Here is a 21,495-nt window from a genome sequence, read left to right as displayed (position 1 = left end):
TGGCTCCGAGCCCCTCTAGCTTGGGGGGCCGGGGGAGGACTTGGGCTAAGAAACTGGGAGGACCGAGGCGGCCGTTCCCGGGAGCCGGGCCAAGGAGGTAGGGTGGGCGGGCCCAGGCCTCGGCCCGGGCCGCGAGCTGGTGGACCGTGCCTGCCTGGTTTCCTCCGGAGCCCGCGCCCTCCGCATCCTGCTCCTCCCACCGGCGCCCACCGCGCCCCTCGGCCTTTGACCTCGTCCCCGACCGGCGCCCCCAAACTCTGGATCGCAGCCTCCACTCCCCTCCTTCCGCGCTTCGCTTCCTCCTTTCTGTTCCGTACCCTGCTTCTCCTTGTCTTCATTTCCAACCACCGCGATCGTCACCGAGGGTCGTCCTTCCCGGGCCTGCCCCACCCCCGCACCTCCTCCCCAAAAAACACCAAAAAAAAACAAAATCCCCCAGACCCCGCCACAACAGCCAAGCCACCCACACACACGCACGAAAGCCACTGGCTGAGGAAGCTGAGGGCGCATTTTGCACCCGTGTCGTGAAGTGTCTGAAGCAAAGGTAACCCCAGGACCCCGGGCGTGCGGCTGCCCCCAGCCCGGGCCGGAGAGGGATTAACTGCCGCGTCCGGGCGTGTCTCCCTCCGGCAAGACACCGCCCACCGGCAGTCTGGTTCAGAGACTTAAAATGTCAGCTCTGTGGTTGACATTTCCGTGTCGGAGAGACCCTGGCACTCCTTTCCCAGCTGCAGGAGAGCAGAGTTGAGTGTGAGATACTAAGGCTCCTTGCTGCTCCACGCTGCCCCTAGCTGAAAAGCGCTGCTTGATGGGGGAAGGTTTTGGTGAAAGTGAAGGTTATTTAAAAACAATCTGGGCTCTGGAGAATCACTAGGAAGGGAAACCGTTTTCCTCTACTTGAGCAATTAGTAGAGTCCCTGTGTGTCTTCTCAGCTACGTGAATGAGACTAGAGAGTACAGCTTGGCCAAATATGAAAAAAAAAAAAAAAGAAAAAAAAAAGCTAATTGAAAACAAATCCAGGATATTTGCCTTCTGCCTTTTTTTTTTTTTTTTTTGAGACAGAGTCTTGCTGTGTTGCCCAGGCTAGATTGAGCGCCGTGGCGTCAGCCTAGCTCACAGCAACCTCAAACTCCTGGGCTCAAGCGATCCTCCTGCCTCAGCCTCCCAAGTAGCTGGGACTACAGGCATGTGCCACCATGCCCGGCTAATTTTTTCTATATATATTTTTAGTTGGCCAGATAATTTCTTTCTATTTTTAGTAGAGACAGGGTCTCGCTCTTGCTGAGGCTGGTCTCGAACTCCTGACCTCGAGCGATCCACCCGCCTCGGCCTCCCAGAGTGTTAGGATTACAGGCGTGAGCCACCGTGCCTGGCCTGCCTATATCTTTAGGCTACAAATATGTGTGTCTTGCTCAGCTTTTTAAGTACTTGGCAATCATTCAAGTTAGGTTACTAGATGCTAATGAACATAAATCAAAATGCATCTGAAGACTATACCATCTTCATGAACACTGTCGTCTTAGAGATCATTTCCATTTGTTGGCATCTCAAAGTACCATTCTCAAATCCAGAGCTATGAAAATATTCACGATTGTTGGAACTGAACTTGAAGAGAGATTTTTGCACATTATGCAAGTGTTCTACCCTTGCAATAGTTAAAAACACTTAAATCCTGATATATTTTAATTGGTGTGTTTTAAAAATACTGAACTGTTTACTTGCTCCTTTCCCTAGGTCCCTATGTTGACTTGTTGAGACAAAAATAAACATGGCTTTCTACAGTTATAATTCAGTCTTAGCTATTGCTCGAATAAGGTAAGCATTGGAATTCCCCCCCCAATATGTATATGAATTTCATTTTTCTAGATGGAAAAGATATGTGTAAAGGGATGGGCTTAGTACACAATTAAAACTTTGTTGGGGCCGGGCGCGGTGGCTCACGCCTGTAATCCTAGCTCTGGGAGGCCGAGGCGGGTGGATCGCTCGAGGTCAGGAGTTCGAGACCAGCCTGAGCAAGAGTGAGACCCTGTCTCTACTAAAAATAGAAAGAAATTATCTGGCCAACTAAAAATATATATACAAAAAAAATTAGCCGGGCATGGTGGCTCATGCCTGTAGTCCCAGCTACTCGGGAGGCTGAGGCAGTAGGATCGCTTAAGCCCAGGAGTCTGAGGTTGCTGTGAGCTAGGCTGATGCCACGGCACTCACTCTAGCCCGGGCAACAAAGTGAGACTCTGTCTCAAAAAAAAAAAAAAAAAAAACTTTGTTGGTTTTTAGGAAGCTGACATTTTAATGTAGTTAAAAGTACCAAAATTTTATATATGCTTTAGAACTCAGGCTGAGTAATTTTGTAGATGTGTGGCACAGGTTAAAGTAGAAAACGTAATGCTTTTAGAGTGACATCTCTCTAATTGATAAATGGTACATGAGGCTCTTAGATGTAAAGGAGTAAAAAGGCTGGTGAACAAGCCAGTCCTAGGGCATATTCCTGTCCCATTAAGGTCTGTTGTCATTTATTTACTCAGAAGAATATTCACTAAGAACTTACTATGTGCCAGATACATTGTACATTTTCCCTTTTGGCCATTCAAAAAGTGTTTTATCTTGGCATGCTTCAAAAATAGTCTGAAAGAACAGAAAAAGCCATCTCTTTGCCAAAAGAAATCTCTTTTTCAGTAACTTTCTTTGCCTGGATCTATCTTATTTTTATTTTCAAACAATCTGATGTGTTAGTTTGACTGAAGATTGTGGGCTGTCGCAATACTAGAAAATGTAGAGATCTTTGGCTGGGTGCCCAATTCTAATTCTTATTCCCAACGTTCTTGAGCAATCTTAGGTGAAGGGCATTTCAGCTGTAAACGTCTCTCACTTGAGGGAGTCCTTAGGCAGTACAGAAGGAAAGCAGCATTGTAGAATTGGTTGATCCCCACGGTGACCCTGAAATGTTCCGTTAAAACAGTGTTCCTGTTATCAGCAGAGTGGCTTCCACCTATTTTATGATAGTAGAGAGAGAAAACAGCACTATCAAACACAACCCCTGGTGGAAAGATGTTTGCTATTAGATTTTTAAATTAATAGTCACAGAGCTTCTAACTTCTAATATAGCAATTCTTAGGAATTCTCATTACTATTTCACATAGAGTAGATCATTGACCCATAGACATCTGTTCTTCAACTGGGGTGAAAAGTTATATTTCATTCTTTTATGAACTTCAGCTGCTCCTAAAATATACGCTTTAAGGCCATTGCTTTGTTTTAACCAGATAAAAGATCTTTCTTTAAGTTTGAATAATGTGTGCTCAACTCAGACTTGCTCTTTATTCCAGGTTCCCCAGCCATTTTGTCCATCCCACCTGCTCGTCTTTTTCCCCATCATTTGCTTTTCTTCGGTTGCCAGATTCACATTTAAATAAGACATATATGAAGAACCATGGAAGCAAGAAGTACTCCCATCCTAGTCAGTCAGTCAATCAAGTACTTCACTTGCGAACTAGACTCATACAAAAGCTGCACACGTCAACTTGCTGGCTACAAGAGGTCCCTAGTAAACCTCAGCTGGAGCAAACCACAGAAAAGCCACGGGTGACGAGCCCTCAGCCTACAAAAGAAACTGGCACAAAGATTAAAGGAGGAAAGCAATCTTACAGACAAAAGATTGTTGATGAACTTAAATATTATTACAATGGATTCTACTTACTTTGGACTGACACCAAAGTTGCTGCCAGGATGGTTTGGAGGCTGTTGCACGGACAGGTGCTGACCAGACGCGAGAGACGAAGGGTAGGCAAGAATCGTATTTGAGAAAGAAAATGTGAAACTAAAATGGATATTTGGGAACCAACTTTTAAACTCAAAGTTCATCTTAAAAATCCCAGGCCAGGGCTGGGCACAGTGGCTCACGCCTGAAATCCTAGCACTCTGGGAGGCTGAGGCGGGTGGATCGTTTGAGCTCTGGAGTTCGAGACCAGCCTGAGCAAGAGTGAGACACTGTCTCTGCCGAAAAAATAGAAAGAAATTAGCTGGCCAACTAAAAACATACAGAAAAAATTAGCCAGGCATGGTGGCGCATGCCTGTAGTCCCAGCTACTCGGGAGGCTGAGGCAGTAGGATGGCTTGAGCCCGGGAGTTTGAGGTTGCTGTGAGCTAGGCTGATGCTAGGGCACTCTAGCCTGGACAACAGAGTGAGACTCTGTCTCAAGAAACAAAACAAAACAAAACAAAAATCCTAGGCCAGGCATGGTGGCTTGTGCCTCTAATCCTAGTACTTTAAAAGGAGGCTGAGCCATGAGGACTGTTTGAGGCCAGAAGTTGAAGACCAGCCTGGGCAACATAGTGAGACCCCATTTCTACCAAAAAAAAAATCCCAAAGTAGGAATAATAACTGCTGGTGAGAACCAGAGTTTCCTTTTTCTTTTTTTAGACAGAGTCTTGCTCTGTTGCTTGGGCTAGAGTGTCAGGGTGTCAGCCTAGCTCACAGGAACCTAAACTCCTGGGCTCAAGGGATCCTCCTGCCTCAGGCTCCCAAGTAGCTGGGACTACAGGCATGCACCACCACGCCTGGCTAATTTTTTCTATTTTTAGTAGAGATGGGGGTCTTGCTCGTGCTGAGGCTGGTCTCAAACTCCTGACCTCAAGCGATCCTCCGACCTTGGCCTCCCAGAGTGCTAGGATTACAGGTGTGAGCCACCACGCCCAGCCCAGAACCAGAGTTTCTCACTGAGTTTCTTACTTGTCTGCAACTGACTTACTATACAACTTTAGTCAACATTCTTAAAATTTTTATATATTTGCCTATAGAATGGTTGTAATGGTGTTTTTCAATCTTTTCCAGGAGTTAAAAGGCTTCAGGTTTGAAGTGTTATTAATATATTAAATATAGATATTTTAAAAACCAATTTCAACTGATACTATATTATTAAACTATGGACCCCCTAACTTAGATGAAAGCTAAGAAATGCCAATAATATGTTTTGATTGTCGTAGATTTCCTTGAAGAGATACCATAAATATTACTTTAGAGCTACAGTAAACAGGAAAACCTGGCCTTTTCATTTTCTAAACAGCTGTAGAAAACCTGTCTTGGGTTTTTAACACTTTAAAAACCAAGGCATAGCTGGGCACGGTGGCTCACGCCTGTAATCCTAGCACTCTGGGAGGCCGAGGCGGGTGGATCACTGAAGGTCAGGAGTTCGAGACCAGCCTGAGCAAGAGCGAGACCCCGTCTCTACTAAAAAAAAAAAAAAATAGAAAGAAATTATCTGACTAACTAAAATATATATAGAAAAAATTAGCCGGGCATGGTGGCACATGCCTGTAGTCCCAGCTACTTGGGAGGCTGAGGCAGGAGGATCGCTTAAGCCCAGGAGTTTGAGGTTGCTGTGAGCTAGGCTGACGCCACGGCACTCACTCTAGTCCGGGCAACAGAGCGAGACTCTGTCTCAAAATAAAAAAAAAACCAAGGCAGGCTTTTTTGTTTTAGTTTTTGGCATGTCCTAAAATAATGAATATTGCGTATGCATTTAATTCTTTAGCTGTTGAGAACTTGTGTCGATTTCTTCCGCCTGGTTCCCTTTATGGTGTTCATAATTGTACCCTTCATGGAATTCTTATTGCCAGTGTTTCTGAAACTCTTCCCGGAGATGTTGCCATCGACTTTTGAAAGTGAATCCAAAAAGGTATGTAGGACTTTTTCACTTCTAAAAAAATTAATAAACTTTATTTTTTAGAGCTGTTTTGAGGTTTACAGAAAAATTGGGTAGAAAGTAGAGTTCCCATATACCACTCCCGCCCGTTTGCCTTGTAATTAAAATCTGGCCCTAGTGTGGCATATTTGTCAGAAACAAAGAATGAACATTGATAGTTATTAATCAGAGCTCATACTTTACAGTAGGGTTCACTGTGTATATTTTATAGTTCTGTGGGTTTTGCAAATGCGTCATGTCATGTATCCGCCATCACAGTATCCTACAGAACAATTCTGCTAATCGGAAAATCCTCTGTGTCCACCTGTTTGCCCAGCCTGTGGCAACCACTGCTCTTTTCACTGTCTATAGTTTTGCCGTTTCCAAAATGTCAGATAGTTGGAATCATACAGTGTGTGGCCTTTTCAGATTGGCTTCTTTCACTTGGCAATGTGCATTTAACATCCTTCCATGTCTTTTCATGGCTTATTTCTTTCTATCAGCGAATAATAATCCACTGTTTGGATATACTATAGTTTGTCCATTCACCTACTGAAGACACTTCAATTGCTTCCAATTTTTGGCAGTTATGAATAAAGCTTCAATAAACATTCGTGTACAGGTTTTTGTGTGGATGTAAGCTTTCAGCTCAGTGGGGTAAATACCTAGGAGAATAATTGCTGAGTCGTGTAATGAGACTGTGTTTAGCTTTGTAATAAATTGCTAAACTGTCTTGCAAAGTGGCCGTACTATTCTGCATTCCCCCAGCAACAAGTGAGAGTTCCTGTTGTTCCATATCTTCCCCAGCATTTGATGTTGTCAGTGTTCTGGACATTAGCTATTCAAATAGGTACGCAATGGTATCTCATTGTTGTTTTAATTTGCAATTCCCTAATGTCAAATATGTTGAGTATCTTTTCCTATGCTCATTAACCATCTGTGTATCTTCTTTGGGGAGGTGTCTGTTTAGATCTTTTGCCTACTTTTTAATTGGGTTGTTTTCTTATTGTTTTGAGTTCTTTGTGTATTTTGGATAAAAGTCCTTTATCAGATATGTATTTTGTAAATATTTTCTCCTAGTCTTCTCATTCCCTTAACAGTGTCTTTCACAGAGCAAATGCTCTTAATTTTGATGGTATCCAATTTATCATTTTTTCTTTTTATGGATCATGCTTTTGGTGTTGTAGCTAAAAACTCATTTGCCAAACCCAACGTCACCTAGATTTTTCTCTTGTTTTCTACTAGGAATTTTATAGTTTTGCATCTTACATGTAGGTCTATGATCCATTTTGAGTTGATTTTTGTGAAAAGTATAACATCAGTGTCTAGATTACTTTTTTCTTTTGGATGTGGATATCTGGTTTTTCTAGTACCATTTGTTGAGAAGACTTCCTTCTCTACTGAATTTTAACTTGTTTTTAACTGTTAAACAAAAATCCATTGTTGCTGTGGTGAGTAGTTAGACAGTAGTGATGATTTATTCATCAAACAGACCCTTCAGTAGCCCCTGAGAAAAGGGCATTGAGCTTGGTGGTCACTATTAAGGTGACGGGCTGGAAAACAGAGGTGGCTTCTTCATTCTCTCCATTCTGTGACACTCTACTAGACAGTGCATGGTACGAAGAAGATAGGAGCAAAACATGAGAGGACAAAGGGATTGGGAAATGTTTCACAGAAGAGGTAACTTTGGAACCGAGGGAATTAAGGAGTGAGAGGAGTTTTACCACAGTCTGTGGAAGGTATTCTGGATAGAAGGAATAGCATTTAAAATGGCTCAGCGATATAAGAGTATGACATAGTCAGAGACCCCTGGTTGGTTCTTTGTGGTTAGAGCAGGGAGACCCAGGGGGTCAATGGCAGGAAACAGACAAAGGTGACCATTGGGGTCAGGCTGGAAAGCATCTACCTGCCTAAGAAATTTAGACTTTACCTTTGCCCCTGGTGAATGACGGAAGGTAACATTTTAAGCAGGGGTGGATGACGTGATTAGTCTCTGCTTTAGAAAAATAATCTTGCTGGCAGGAAAGACTAAAGAGGGCAGAGCCAAGGAAGGGGACTCAGCTGGAATGCTACTGCCGTGGCCAAGGGAGAGGTGATAGAGCCTAAGTGACGAAATTGACAACAGGAATAAAGACATGAGGAGAGATGTGGGGTACATTTAAAGGGTAAAATCAAATTAGAATATTTAATTTTCTGGCAGTAGTTTAATTTACTTACATTTAAAGTAATCAGGATCTAGAATTAATACCATAGCATTCTAAGGGAAGTGTTAGTGAATACAGAAAGATAAAAGAATAGAGGAAGTGATTCATCTAAATATTACCTCCTTCCTGAACACCACTTATTCTCCCAAACATACTTCTATGTATATATATACACACATCATGGCCACAGTCTTAGAAAATACTTTCTAGGTTGCTTTTGTTCATGGAGAGAGGGGGTTGGGGAGCTTTCTGTTTAGATCAGATCAGAGCAGAGTACTGTGCATTTCTCTTTCGTAGCACTTACCCATCATTATACATTTACATTAATTTATGGAAAAGCTGGATTATCATTAGTCACTAATGTTTGTCTCTCCCACTAGACTAGAAGTTCCAGGAGGGTAGGAATTCTTATCTGTCTTTGCTCATTTTATCGCCAGCACCTAACACATGGCAGATAATAAATAAATGAATTGATAGATGGATAGATGGATGTTAAGGATATGGATGGATGAAATGAATGATTAAATGGGTTCTAACCATGGTATTGCCATTGTGTGATTTTGTTTTTGGGGGGGGTTTTTGGCTGAGTCTTTTAAGATCTCTCTAAAAATCAACAATTCTTATGATTGGCTGATCATTAGAATTTTCTGGGCAACTTGAAATATATAGAGAGAGACAGATTCCTGTTCTTTTCCACGCCCTGAGTCCTGACTGACCATGGTCATTTTGAAAATGCTACCATACTACATTTCTGGTGATGAACAAGGATTAAGAAATGCTGGGCAACATAGTATCTTAAGAGTGTACATTTAATTCTCTTCTGTGTAGTGCACATTTCTTAGACCACTTAACTCCTTGTATTATAATTAATTGTATCTATTTTCTATTTAAAGTACTTTAGTATAGAGTTTATTTCCCAGGTTTCATTGTTTGCAAAGCAAAATCCAGAGCCACTCAGACAAGGGGTTGGCTCCCCAGCAGCCTCTGTGGTCTGCTCCAGGTTAAGAGATGGTCTCTCCTTCTAGATCGTTACAAAGCTTACCATTGAGGGGACGTCTTGGGTCTAGGAAACGCTCATGATCATTGTATTAGTGAGAAATTAAAGGTAAGATTAAGGAGACAAGTTCCAAACAGAGGCTTTTTACTTGCTCTGGTTCTCACAAACCCATTCAATCAGGCCCAGACACGATATTAATATGTGGTACAGAGATGAGCAATGACAAGGTGACAGGTATTTTTCTCCCTCCTTCATCTACCAGTTTGCAATCCTGAAGGATTAATTAACTTTTTACTCTTCTATTATTAAGGAAGAAAAACAGAAAAAGAAAATGGCTGCCAAGTTGGAAATGGCAAAGTTTCTTCAAGAAACAATGACAGAAATGGCCAGGAGGAACAGAGCCAAGCTGGGAGATGCCTCTACGCAGCTCTCGTCCTATGTAAAACAGGTGTCTGTTCAAACGATGTATCAAAACATCGTCTTTGATACGATACCAGACTTCGGGGCTGGGAGTTATATGAAAAATGCATGTCATCATGGGTCTTCCAAATCTTCAATCTTTGAAATTTCAAATATCTAATTTACAAACACACAATCTTGTACACATTTATAGTAGTTTGCAGAAACGCCTATCTTAATCAGTGTGTTAAAGAGGCTGATAACTTCTTGGAAAGAACAGATTTTAGAATCAAACTTTTGAACTACTCCTGATTTTTCAGTTGATGTAGCTTGACTGCAGACAGATTTCTTCCCTCTCCTTTGGACCACAGGGCCCATTTCCAGACATTAGCTAGAGTCCATAAATACTACTTGAAATGTCTCTTTCAAATAGTCTATTAGGAAGGCTAAATTAAGTAGGAAACACATTTTAATTAAACTCTTTGTCCCACTGCCTAGGTCCAGACTGGCCACAAGCCCAGCACAAAAGAGATAGTTCGCTTTTCCAAACTCTTTGAGGACCAGCTAGCCCTGGAGCACTTGGATCGTCCGCAGCTGGTTGCCCTTTGCAAACTGCTAGAACTGCAGACCTTTGGAACCAACAATCTGCTCCGCTTTCAGCTTCTGATGAAACTGAAGTCTATAAAAGCAGATGATGAAGTAAGAGCTTAACCATAGCAGGCAGGAATTAGCGAGGAGATGCCTTAGGGTGCCTCTGTGATGGAGAGTTTTCTGTTGGGTCTGGTCATGGACCAGTTCTGGAAAAATGAGTGGCTTAAACAAGCATTATGGCAACTTGAACCTTGATTGCTCATTTTAGGCGTTGTCTGTCATACCCTGACCCATTTTCTTGAGAAGGCCAACATAACATGTTGGTAATTTGGATGACTTAGCTGGGACTAAGCTAAAGCACTTAGGACCTGCTGGGAAGGAAATAGCAGCTCAGGAGAGCCTGACAAAGCTCTCCCCACACCTCTGCTCCCCTACTGAGGAGCTGGTGCCAAAGTCAATATTCTGCAGAGTGAGTTGCCTGGCAAGAAGGGGTGCAAAGCCCAACGCTGGGAGGAAAAGCAGGGCCTGGATGCCTTGCAGAAGAAAGGCACCATTGGACTATAACTGCTAATTAGGCTCCTTAAAAAAACGGAAAGAATGTTTCTTGAATCTGAATCAGCTACTTTAAAGCATTCTGCCTGAGGAAGCAGGTTTCCCTGAACTGAGAGAGCCTGTGATCCCACCGGCCTCATCAAGATTTCAACTGTTGCTTTCAGAACTTTGGAATAAACAATACTGGTCCCAGAAGGACCATAGTTTTGGGTCACACCAAATAACATAGCAAAAGCTGTATTGTTTATTGAGAGAGTTTTGTGGACCAGAGAGTTGGGGCCATTCCTGGGGTGGTGGGGAGGAGTGGGAGCAGAACACTACTGGGACAGGCAACAAATGGCACATTGAAAGCTTCTCAAGGGAAGTATTTTTTTCTAATGAACCTTAACGCTGCTGTGGAAGGGAAAAGGAGAGATGTCACAACCAGGCAAAACGCAAATCAAGAGGAGAAAGAATTACTTTGGTGACAGAATGCTGCGGAAGAGTTACGCAAGTGTCTCTGATATTGTTAATACTTGTTGGCAGGGTTCCCTTTATTCTGATTGGTACCTTGGTGCCTTCCTAGGCCGCCTTTGTAGCAGTTCGTGCAGGGGACTGAGGGTCAGAGCCTCTGATTCTGTTTCCACTGATTTGCTGGGATGTAGGGATTAGGTAAAATTGGAATCAAAAGATCCAACACTGTTTCTTCCATTTCTTTCAGGCAATTGCCAAAGAAGGGGTGAAGACTTTGAGTGTGTCAGAACTACAGGCTGCCTGTAGGGCCCGAGGGATGAGGTCACTGGGTCTCACTGAGGAACAACTGCGACAACAGCTCACAGAGGCAAGTAGCAGCTCCTCTTGGGCTCTCCTCACTAGAACTCTCCCCCCTACAATTTGCACAGAGCTCATTTTGTGATTTCTGCTGTGCAAGTGAACCGTCTTACCTACTTTGCCTTATTTCATTGAGCAGTGAGATGCTAAAGCAGCTAGGTTAATTTTTCACTATCACTGGGGTAGGGTACTGTCTGGGTTTGCTATTGCTACCTGACAAATGACCACAAACTTAGTAGCTGAAAACAACACCCATTAGCTTAGCTCACAGTTCTGAAGGTCAGAAGTGCAGGCTGTGTTCCTTCGCAGGCTGTGGGAAAGGACCCACTTCCAAGCTCCTTCCGTTTGCTGGCTGCGCTTGGTTCTTGCAGCTGCAGGACTGAGTCCTTGCTTCCCGGCTGGCTGTCAGCCCCAGGCTGCCCTTGGCACCCAGAGGCCACGTGTATTCCTTGCCTCTTGGCTCCCCCCATCTGCAAAGCCAGCAACTGGGAACTTCTCGATGCCTCGTCTTCCTTGTGCTGCAAACCTACGACTTCACCTGTGTTTGACCTCTAGCCTCAGGTCTCGCGTGATTAGGTGAGGCCCACCTGAGTAATCTCCCTATTGTAAGTTCAACTGATTTGGGACCTTAATTACATCCCTAGAATAGTGTTTGATCGAATAACTGGGAGAAGGTGTGGGTACACCAGGGACAGGGACTCTTGGGCCCACCTTAGAATTTCACCTACTTCAGGTACTGCAAGGGTCTTAAAAAATTCTAATCGAGGCCTGCCATCTGTGTGAATGTGTGTGGAGGTCTGAACCTTGGCTGGTGGCCCACCTGGGGCTGCTTTCCCTGTTAGTGCCCCACACCAACGTAAAGTGTTAGCTTCGGTGTGGATGTTTAATATTGTCGCTCGAGAGCATATTTGTATTTTAAGTAAGAGCATCAGTGCTTTAAAACAAAGAAGTAACTCCTATACATTCTCATTCCTATAATTGTAAGAAGTGCTATAAAGTGTGCACAAATTATTTTGAGATAGGAGCTGTTGTTGTGACTGAAAACAGGCTGCTATTTCTTCTTACATGTTGGACCAACTTTGGAACATCAACATATCGTAGAGAAAGGTACTTACAACCATGTACTTTCTGAACATACAGTATTCAGTGGGTTCATACTGACAAATTTCTTTCTTGGAAGGATATATCATTTTACAGTCCCACTACAAGGGAGTGAGAATACTAACCCAACCGTCTGATACTGAGCATTTATGTATTAGTATTCAGCAAATCCTGTGTTAGAATACAGGCAGACCGTTCATAAAAAGGCAAATTTTAAAATGGTAAACATATGAAACATTTTAACTTTACTCATCAGATAAATTAAAACTAAGAGATGCCACATTCACCTTTATATTGGCAAAAAATCAGAGTCTGATAACATCCTGTGTTGGTGAGGGGGTGGGGAGAGGGGTACTCATGCATTATTGGTAAAAACTTCCATGGAGAGTAATTTGGCAATATTTTTCAAAACTTAAAAATGCATATACAATTTTTTTTTTAAAGAGATGGGGTCTTGTTCTGTCACCCAGGCTGGAGTGCAGTGGTGTGATCATAGCTCGCTGCAGCCTCCAACTGCTTGGGCTCAAGTGATCCTCCCACCTCAGCCTCCCAAGTAGCTGGGGCTACAGGTGTGTACACATACAGTTTGACCTAGCAATGTCACTTCTCAGGCCGTATCATATATTCTTGCACATGTGCAAAATGACATATCCACTAGATTATCCATTGCAGCACTATTAAAGATTGGAAACAGCCTAAAGTTCATTAATAGGAGAATAATCAAATAAGTTATGGCATTTCCATATAATGGAATCCTTTAGATGTTTAAAAAGGAGGCAGCTCTCCATCTACCAATAGTAATCAATCTCCAAGATATTTCAGTAAAAAAAAAAAAAAAGCAAAGGATAAAACTGTATATGTTACCTTTTGTGTAAAGAGAGAATAAATATGTGTATTTGTGTATGCTTAGGATATGTCTGGAAGATTATATAACGAACTAGTATCAGTGGTTGCTTCTAGGGAAGAGGGTAGCCAGAGACTAGGGGTAGAAGGCAGACTACTTTTTACTGAATACCTTTATCTTTTGAATTTTGTCTCTTGTGCATGTATTGTTGATCTAAAATTAAAACAAAAAAAAGCTTGGCCACTTTTATACTTGAAAACTTACATCTCCTTCTCATTTTAATGTGTATTTTTTGGCCTCACTAATAAGTGAGGCTGATTTATTCTTTCACATGATCAATTTTTTGTCTAAGAGAAGATACTTAGTGACTTTGATCCCCACTGGGTTGCGAGCAATTGAATTTTCCCTGACTTGGGAAGCTGCATGGTATACCGCTGGCGCGGAAGTCAGGAGGCTGGTGTTGACCCTTGCTGGGTCAAACGTCATGTGATACGAGCAAGGGAAGCTGTCAATGAGGGAGGCGGTAGATGACCACAGGTCACTTCTGGCTGCAGTGTTCCATGATTCTGTCCCATTTTCCAGTGGCAGGACCTCCACCTGAAGGAGAACGTCCCTCCTTCCCTTTTGCTTCTGTCACGTACCTTCTACCTGATAGATGTGAAGCCAAAGCCAATCGAGATCCCACCAAGTGGGGAGGTGAGTATCTGGATTCATGGAGAGCCTGGATTTCCTAACTGGGGCCTCTCCACGAGTACCTTGTATACTTTTGCGGTCAGAGCAGGAGTTTCTTTTGGAATTTGGCCCAAATGTTTTAAAAATTCCTCAAAACAAATGAAAGCCACTCAGATTACTCTAGCTATAGCGCTGCTACTGCCTTTCTTTAATCCCAGCTTGATTTAGGAATTTTATTAATGGGAGTATGGTTTATTCTTTCTACTTAACTATCTCATCTTTGTTAGACTAGGTTCCCCCCAGCCCCGCTTTCTTTTAGGCTGAATGGGTCCTATTCTTTTCATGTCTATTTCATTTATCGAGATTCCTTTTAATTTTTAAGCACTGAATGGCTATGTTAGAATGTAAACTCTGTATTTTTTCAACTCATTTCCTTAACTATTTTTTTCCTTTAAGTCAGCAACATTTTTCCTCCAGGAACAGCCCAGGATTGCCCAATCACCAGAGTGTCTTGCTCTGGGCCCATCAGGCCTCACTTCCTACCTGGGAGCTTCGTGTCTGACTCAGAACCTTCTGAGAAAGAAAGGGAAGTCCCTTGTAGAAGATGCTGCACACGTGCTGTAGTAGATTAGGCTAGTGCTGAGTAAGGGCCAGTCATTTTTAATCTTAGTTATGTGGCTGACTCCTACTTGAAGTCCTGCATGAAAAATCGACTTCAGCAAACACCATCTTGCTTTCCTTTTTCACATTTCCAGAGAGTAATCTGGTTTCGGGTTTTATCCAGGAAAATTTCTAGGGAGGCTGGGAGCAATTTTGGAGTATAGACTGTGTTCTAAAAGGCAGGGTAGCGGGTTCTTAGTCTGTCAAACTCCTGGATCCATTTAAGGCAGACCAAAGTTAACAGTCATTCTTAAGCTGCTCTTAGGAGCAAGGAAATCTTGGAGGAGCACAATGTCTCACAGCTAAATTTGGGTTCTCAGAATTATTCCACATGGGTATAAACTCTTTATCCAGATGTTTCTTTCTGGAGTGGGTGAGAAAGGAATTAAGGACGAAATGACAAGCTCCCAGGCAATTTATTGGCTTTTTTAAATCCATGTGTTTAAACATATGTTCTTCAGGTATGCAAAGTGAGAACAAGCAGCATGCTAGCTTATCTAAAGCTGCGGTCCCTGACCCCTGGTCCTCGGACAGGTAACGGTCCGTGGAAAAATTGCCTTCCATGAAACTGGTACCTGGTGCCAAAAAGGTTGGGGACTGTTGCAGCAAAGAATTTAGAGACATCATATCAAATATACCATAATATTGGATTTATGTAGCCCTTTCCTTCAAAGTACACAGAGAAATTATTTCCAAAGAGCAGTGAAATATTTGTTTTTCAAACCTAATTCCTAAAGATAGATTAGCTAGCTATTCTCTACCCCCCTGTTCTAATCTGTCTCTATTCTAATCCCACACCCTCCCCCCATTTCCCTTGTTTTACTGCAATGTCTTTTATCTAACACCTACCATTTTAGTAATCAGGCAAATTTATCATTTATTATTTATTAGATACTAAAAATAAGTGTCAATTTTGACTAAGTTATGTCCGTGTTATTAGAAATGGTAATTGAGAAATGGCAACTTTTTTGAGACTGAGAACAGGACTAGAATTGGCAAATTAGTGGCTTGTTAATAATTGAGGATTTAGGCCGGGCACGGTGGCTCACGCCTATAATCCTAGCACTCTGGGAGGCCGAGGCGGGTGGATCGCTCGAGGTCAGGAGTTCGAGACCAGCCTGAGCAAGAGCAAGACCCCCGTCTCTACTACAAATAGAAAGAAATTATCTGGCCAACTAAAATATATACATAGAAAAAATTAGCCGGGCATGGTGGCGCATGCCTGTAGTCCCAGCTACTCGGGAGGCTGAGGCAGAAGGATTGCTGGAGCCCAGGAGTTGGTTGAGGTTGCTGTGAGCTAGGCTGATGCCACGGCACTCACTCTAGCCCAGGCAACAAAGCAAGACTGTCTAAAAAAAAAAAAAAAAAAATTGAGGATTTAAATACTAGAATCTAATCAGAGTGCAACCTTTGTATATAGAGTGCTTAAAACTCAAAGAGAAATAATGCTCAGTTGCTATTTCAGGGGCATAAAGAGTGTAGTTGGAGGTGGAAGTTAGGGATTTAGTGGAAAGCAAATTGTGCTAAAAGGCCTTGACTACTGTAAAAGAGCCGAGTTTCAGGAAGAGCTGAAAACTTGTGTATATAAAATATTTCTCTCCCTAGGCTCTAAAGACAGATATTCCTGTGGAATCACCTACTCCCCCCAAATCTAAAGAGAACATGGCGGATTTTGCACCTCAACTAAAGGGAACTAAGGTTAGACAGTTACTTTCCATTCCGTTAATTAGGTTAAAAAATGAAAACAACAATGTTAATTTTCTCTGTTTTTAATCCCTCTAATGAAACTGAATTTCAGCACAGTACTGTTCCTTCATAAGGAATATTTATTGTACTGTTTGATCTGTTTCTTAGAAAGTTCACCATTTGGCTATATGTAATTAGGTTCCAGATTTTGCCTTTTGAATCCTGTACCAGAATACGAAGTAGTTGTTCCGAGTTCCTGGCGGTCCCGGCAGTGGACTGTAGATCTAGTACACATTGGGTTTTAAATCAGTAACCCAACTCTCAGTTCTGATGTTTAAGGATGAAGACTTTGTACAACCACCGCCAGTTATACCATCACCTGTAACACCATCACCGCCTATTTCATTACTTAAAGGACCCATCACTTCTTCTAAGGAAGCTGTAAGTATCTCAGAAAAAGAAAACCCTTCCCCCTTAGTTATCTATGAGGGTAGTGAGAATCTAGAATTATAACTATTGCAAAACATTGCACAATTCTTCCTGTCATCCAAACAGGAAGTTGTAGGCTGAACTTTAGTCATCTTATAACCACTACATTTTTTACTTCAATTATCCAAAAGCAAAAAAAAAAAAAAAAAATCAGCCGATGCAATCGTGGATCAAACCTAAGAAGCTAATTACAATATAGGCAGATCTTTCTTTTCTTATGCACCAGATGGAAATAGTTTCCATGTGTTGTGTACTTTACACAAGCTTCTGATGTCAGGAAATACTAGCAGGAAAGCAATTTAAATTTTAGGAGAAAGGCATGTAAGTAAGAAATTGCTTATCTATCCACTTTTCCCATCTGGGTGAAGGAATCTGAAGCAAGAGCAGAAAGCACGACACGAGTAATAAGTAGGGAGGTCACGGGAGAGTTGAATGGTGCGGTGGCCCTACTGGCTCCCGGGACCTCAGCAGGTAGGAGAGGACCTGTGAGGACACAGGTGGGCTCAGCATCCAGAAGAGCATCCCAGGGTTAGCTGGCGCACACCCAGGGTGCACACCGGCCTTGTCTTTTGCATGTCGTACTTTTATTACCAAGGTAAATTATAAACTCAGATTTGACTTTGTGGTCTGTCATTATTTTGATTAAGAAAACAAAAAGGACTCCTGAAGAACTTCCACATCTCACGTGACCAATGCCTAAAATCCTTGTATTTTATACCTAGACACTCCAGGCCAAATCACAAAAGACATCCCAGAACAGCAAGGCTAGTTCAAAAGGAGCATGAGGACGACTTGAGGATGGAGCTCGCTCTCTCCAGCGTCCGGCCCTCGGCAGTGGCATCCGTAAGGGACCTCCCAGCTAGGACTGTCTGTCTGCTTGCGCCAGAGGGTCAGCCGTTCAGCCCTTGGGGCAGTCCTCTGAGGCCTTGTAACAGCCGTCCCAAGTGATGTCAGCAGTGAGGCCAAGTTCAGACCATTCAGAGAAACAGAATCGCAAAGTTCATTTTTCTGTACCATTATGTCATCCCACTAAACTTTGTGCAAAGCCCAGCCCCACCACGTTGTTTCTAAACAGTCACATTTGTGTGTTTGTCCTTTAAGAGAGGAAATTTTCTGCAAAATGGAGTCAGCGTGACACCTTAGATCCCTCTGCCTCCCATGGCTTGGAATCCCGAGTAAGAACTTGGGAACTCCAAAAACCACTTGGAGAGCACCTGACCAGCTTCTTCAGAATGGCCCATCGGTAGGAACAGTACCCTTGTGGGATGGGATGGATATACTTCCCAGTAAGGTCTTTCTGGCTATGAAGAAAACTCTTCTTGGAGGAGAAAAGGGGGAGTTAAACAGACTGGCAATCACAAAAGTCTGGCGGCTGCTTAGCTGCTCTGACAGACATCCCCCTCTCAGGCCTGCGGAGGCTGCCGGAATCTGGGAGGCAGCCACTATTCTAGCACATGTGGCTTTCATTAGCCCCCATTTTGCTAGGAAACATAATTAAGGGTTTAAGGCTTAACCATTTGTTTGTGCTGGGTGTGTTTTTCTGGTCGGTTTGTCTTTCACAAATAAGACTATCTGTTAGTCATAGGGGTTGTTAAAGTCGGATGTAATCCCTTTGCTACCCAGGAAGGAGTATCACATTCAGATATTTATGCTTAGTGTTTTCAGTACTGTTCATACTGAACATAACAGATACAGCTTTCTTCTCTTGGGAAGTGGTTAGAAGGGAAAAGGTATTTCGGCCTGTGGGTGATAAAATTAGATTTCTTTCCTTGCTATGAAGTTAAAAGCAGTTAGATGAGAGTCAGTTAAACCAAGTCAAATGCAAATCTGCCCTTTGTGGGATCCCCTAAATGAGGAATGTCACCAGCACTTCACAGCAAGACTATACACTTGAAAATGCTTCCTAAATCTCTGCTCCATCAGAGGACAAGCCCCACCATGTCCTGCTAATGAACTCCACTTCCCGGGAATGACGACTCCCTACTGTGCAAATACAGCCTCCGCGGATCCTGCCCTCGGCCTAGCAAGGTGATTCACAATAAATTCTCCCATTTTTAAAATGATAGGTGTTTATTTTAATTAGTCCACATTTCAGATGTTAAATGTGGGGAAGGGATTAGCTAGTTAACTTGCTCAATACTGTTTTAGCTGAATGAGTCACGCGTACTGTTGGGCTGATGTACATTTCTTTCTGGCTTTCCCTGTGAGCAGAGGGGGAATGGTTAGGTAAAGGGACCCAGCTCACTTGATAAACCCTTCTTCCCATTCTTAAGATGGCTCAAAGAAGTCAAGGATGGTTCTTTGTTCTCATTACTTAGGGTGCCTGGCTGCTGGGGTCAGTGATTGTCAGATCTAGCCCCATGCTAAAACCTAGCTAGTGGTGTTCCGGTAAATGATCAACAACCCACTCTTTGAGTGAGTGGGGAAAAGCCCTGATTTATAGCATCTGCATATTCCAGTGGGTTAACTACTCCCACCAGGGCTGATTTAAAGCTAGCAACATGGGCTCACCCACCAGCACAGAGCTGGGAAGAAATGTGCGCCATTGGCTCTCGGGAGCACACCACACTGGCCCCAGCTCCCCTGGAGCAGTAACAAGGACAATCAAGCCATTAAACCAGGGAGTTGGCAGCATGTTCGTGAAAACCATCACTTCTCTGTGCTAAGTCATGCATGTGAGAGGCAGCACAGTATAAACGATCCTGAATGTTGTTGTGTCAACCCAGAGACCTGCCCCAGCCCGTCTCCCTAACAGCTGGGTGCTTGCTGTCCTTCCCTCTCCCTGGCTCTCCTCAGCTGAGGGAACGAAAGGCCCTGCCAGCAGCCAGTAACTCACTGAGTATGACTCTGGGCAATCTGTAGGACCCAACCCCAGTGATGTCAGACTGGGCCTGGGTCTCACAGAGAGAATTCTGCTGCTACAGAGAGGAGCCGATGGCACCTGACACCATGGCCCTGCTCTGGTCCATGTCTAATTCTGCCCTTCATCATTACATACAAGTCATGTAGGTGATGTGAAATCTACGTACTGTGATGCTAAAACCTAGGCTGAAGATTTCCCACTCGCCACCCCCACATGCTAGTAGGTGAGGTCAGACTAATGTAACGTTAAAGCCGATGGGCACAGCACCCAACGCCGACTGAGACGCCAGCCTGCTGGCTCCACCCAGTGGTGGCTGATGGCCACAGCGACTTCATTACCACCGAGAGAGATTTCTTGCTGTTCAATCTTACTTACCTGAGATCAATACATTACATTAGCAGCGCCAAGGGACTGATGATCCCCAGCCTGCGGCAATTAGAAAAGACAGACAGGCAATATTGATTCTTGCCGTGGTGATCCCGGGCCCTAATCTTTTAACCCTCAGGAAACCAGACAGCTTCCGCGCCGTGACAGCCCAACATCTTCATTAGATAAACCGGATTCCTCTCCTCAAGAGACCCAATCTGGTCATCTAAGTAAAATGGCCATTTCATTTTCTCAGGTCAATTTCGCTATCTTTTATTTGACAGCCAGCTCAGTCTCTGGGGAAGTTTGTGGGTGATTTGGGTAGTAACAGCAAGGACACCACTGTTACAAATGACAGTGCCTCATAATTTCTCCAGCACCTCTCCCAAGGGCATAGAAAGCCTTTTAGATTCTCCGTCCATTCACACAACATTGCTTCAAGGCAGGGCCAAGGCAGAAATTATTATCACTGTTTTACAAGGAAAGACTACTGTACGGTCTCAAAGCAAACCATTTTAAAGAGTTAAAATTCATTTCCTGACTCTGTTCACCAAATTATGCTTTCTTTAAACATTAACACAAATTGTAACATGTTAACAGTTGCATATTTACAGAGAGAAACAGAGAATTTTACAGTAGTGACCAACGGCTGCAGCTGCCAGAAAATACCTAGCTCAGAAAGGAAATTGAAAGCAGCAATCCCCTTTTTCCTACAGAAACGAAAGCATACTGAACTTGCTTTTGTGTTCAGCAGTAATCCAGCAAAGAGAGAGCTTTAATGCTGAGGCTGAGGAGCAGGGGGAGGCTGAGCAGGTAAGGAACCCAGGAGCCGGAATCCACTTGGCAGGACAGCGACAACCAGCAGGTGGCAGAAGTCTGTTTCCAAGCAGCCAAAAACACAAAAACATTCAGAGAATCTTTTCCCCTTTCCTGAAGGATGAGGTGGAGTTTGGACAGGAAGAACTAGAGGAAGCCAGGAGTTGTGACAGTTCCAACAGATGTGGCCCAGTCACGTGGATACAGGAAGAATGGTCTGGGGCAGGATAACAAAGTGGTTGGGAAAAATGCGGTAAGGGACCAAATGCAGGATCAGCCTTAGGTGACACGATTTCCCTCACTTAGAAAGAAGCACAGGCACAACCCCGCCCACACAAGCACACATCTGGGGGGTTTGAGTTTCTGCAGACCCTTGCTGAGTAATAACCCTTAGTTTTCCTCTTAATCACTTTAGCTCTACCCTTTAGCTATTCCAAGGCAGGTGCCCCCGGCCCCCGCCTGACCCCACCGGTTTCCTCTGCGGAAACAATCTGCGGCTGAGGGCTGCGCCCTGGCTCTCTGCCCGGCACCTCTGGTGCACCGACAGGAGGTTCCTGCCCACGATGCAGACATCTTCTTTTCCTGCCTTTCCAAAAGCATCGGAGAGGGAGGAGGTTCGTCCCGGAGGTCTGGGCGCAGGACCTAGGAGGAAGAGGTTACGAGGACACTGCGGGGAGCGGGCAGTGCCCTCTGGACAGACACAGCCCGGTGCCCGGCGGTCACCCTCCTTCCAGTGGACGTCCTCTCCCTTACACAGCCCATA

The 21,495-nt window shown here is 43.7% G+C and overlaps 1 protein-coding gene across 5 annotated transcripts; it reads left to right on the top strand.

The window, feature by feature from the left end:
- The first annotated feature begins 1,733 nt into the window (after positions 1 to 1,733).
- On the top strand, positions 1,734 to 18,750 carry LETM2 (leucine zipper and EF-hand containing transmembrane protein 2). 5 transcript variants are annotated; one of them, XR_006730966.1, is made up of 11 exons: positions 1,734 to 1,816; positions 3,328 to 3,781; positions 5,533 to 5,676; positions 9,194 to 9,331; positions 9,781 to 9,981; positions 11,126 to 11,245; positions 13,763 to 13,876; positions 16,118 to 16,210; positions 16,538 to 16,639; positions 17,410 to 17,530; positions 17,789 to 18,750. XR_006730966.1 is itself a non-coding variant. In XM_045535861.1 (10 exons), exons 1-10 carry the CDS (start codon positions 1,770 to 1,772, stop codon positions 17,470 to 17,472), a joined length of 1,476 nt encoding a protein of 491 aa, XP_045391817.1. In that variant the 5' UTR covers positions 1,734 to 1,769; the 3' UTR covers positions 17,473 to 18,750. The 5 variants fall into 5 exon arrangements, 4 of the variants coding, with proteins under 4 accessions (XP_045391817.1, XP_045391815.1, XP_045391818.1 ...); XM_045535861.1 differs by having other exon boundaries at positions 17,410 to 18,750; XM_045535859.1 differs by lacking the exons at positions 17,410 to 17,530; positions 17,789 to 18,750 and having other exon boundaries at positions 16,538 to 16,779.
- The last annotated feature ends 2,745 nt before the right edge of the window (positions 18,751 to 21,495 follow it).

The sequence above is a fragment of the Lemur catta genome, chromosome 22, assembly GCF_020740605.2.
Source record: "Lemur catta isolate mLemCat1 chromosome 22, mLemCat1.pri, whole genome shotgun sequence".
NCBI classification, from domain to species: domain Eukaryota; kingdom Metazoa; phylum Chordata; class Mammalia; order Primates; family Lemuridae; genus Lemur; species Lemur catta.
The sequence above is the reverse complement of the archived record's forward strand: the minus strand, read 5'-3'. Positions and strand labels throughout refer to the sequence as shown.

Coding starts and splice junctions, on each gene's coding strand:
- LETM2 (XM_045535859.1), top strand. CDS start 1,770: ATGGCTTTCTACAGTTATAATTCAGTCTTAGCTATTGCTCGAATAAG. Junction 1,817..3,327: donor TTAGCTATTGCTCGAATAAG/GTAAGCATTGGA, acceptor TCTTTATTCCAG/GTTCCCCAGCCATTTTGTCC. Junction 9,332..9,780: donor TCTCGTCCTATGTAAAACAG/GTGTCTGTTCAA, acceptor CCCACTGCCTAG/GTCCAGACTGGCCACAAGCC.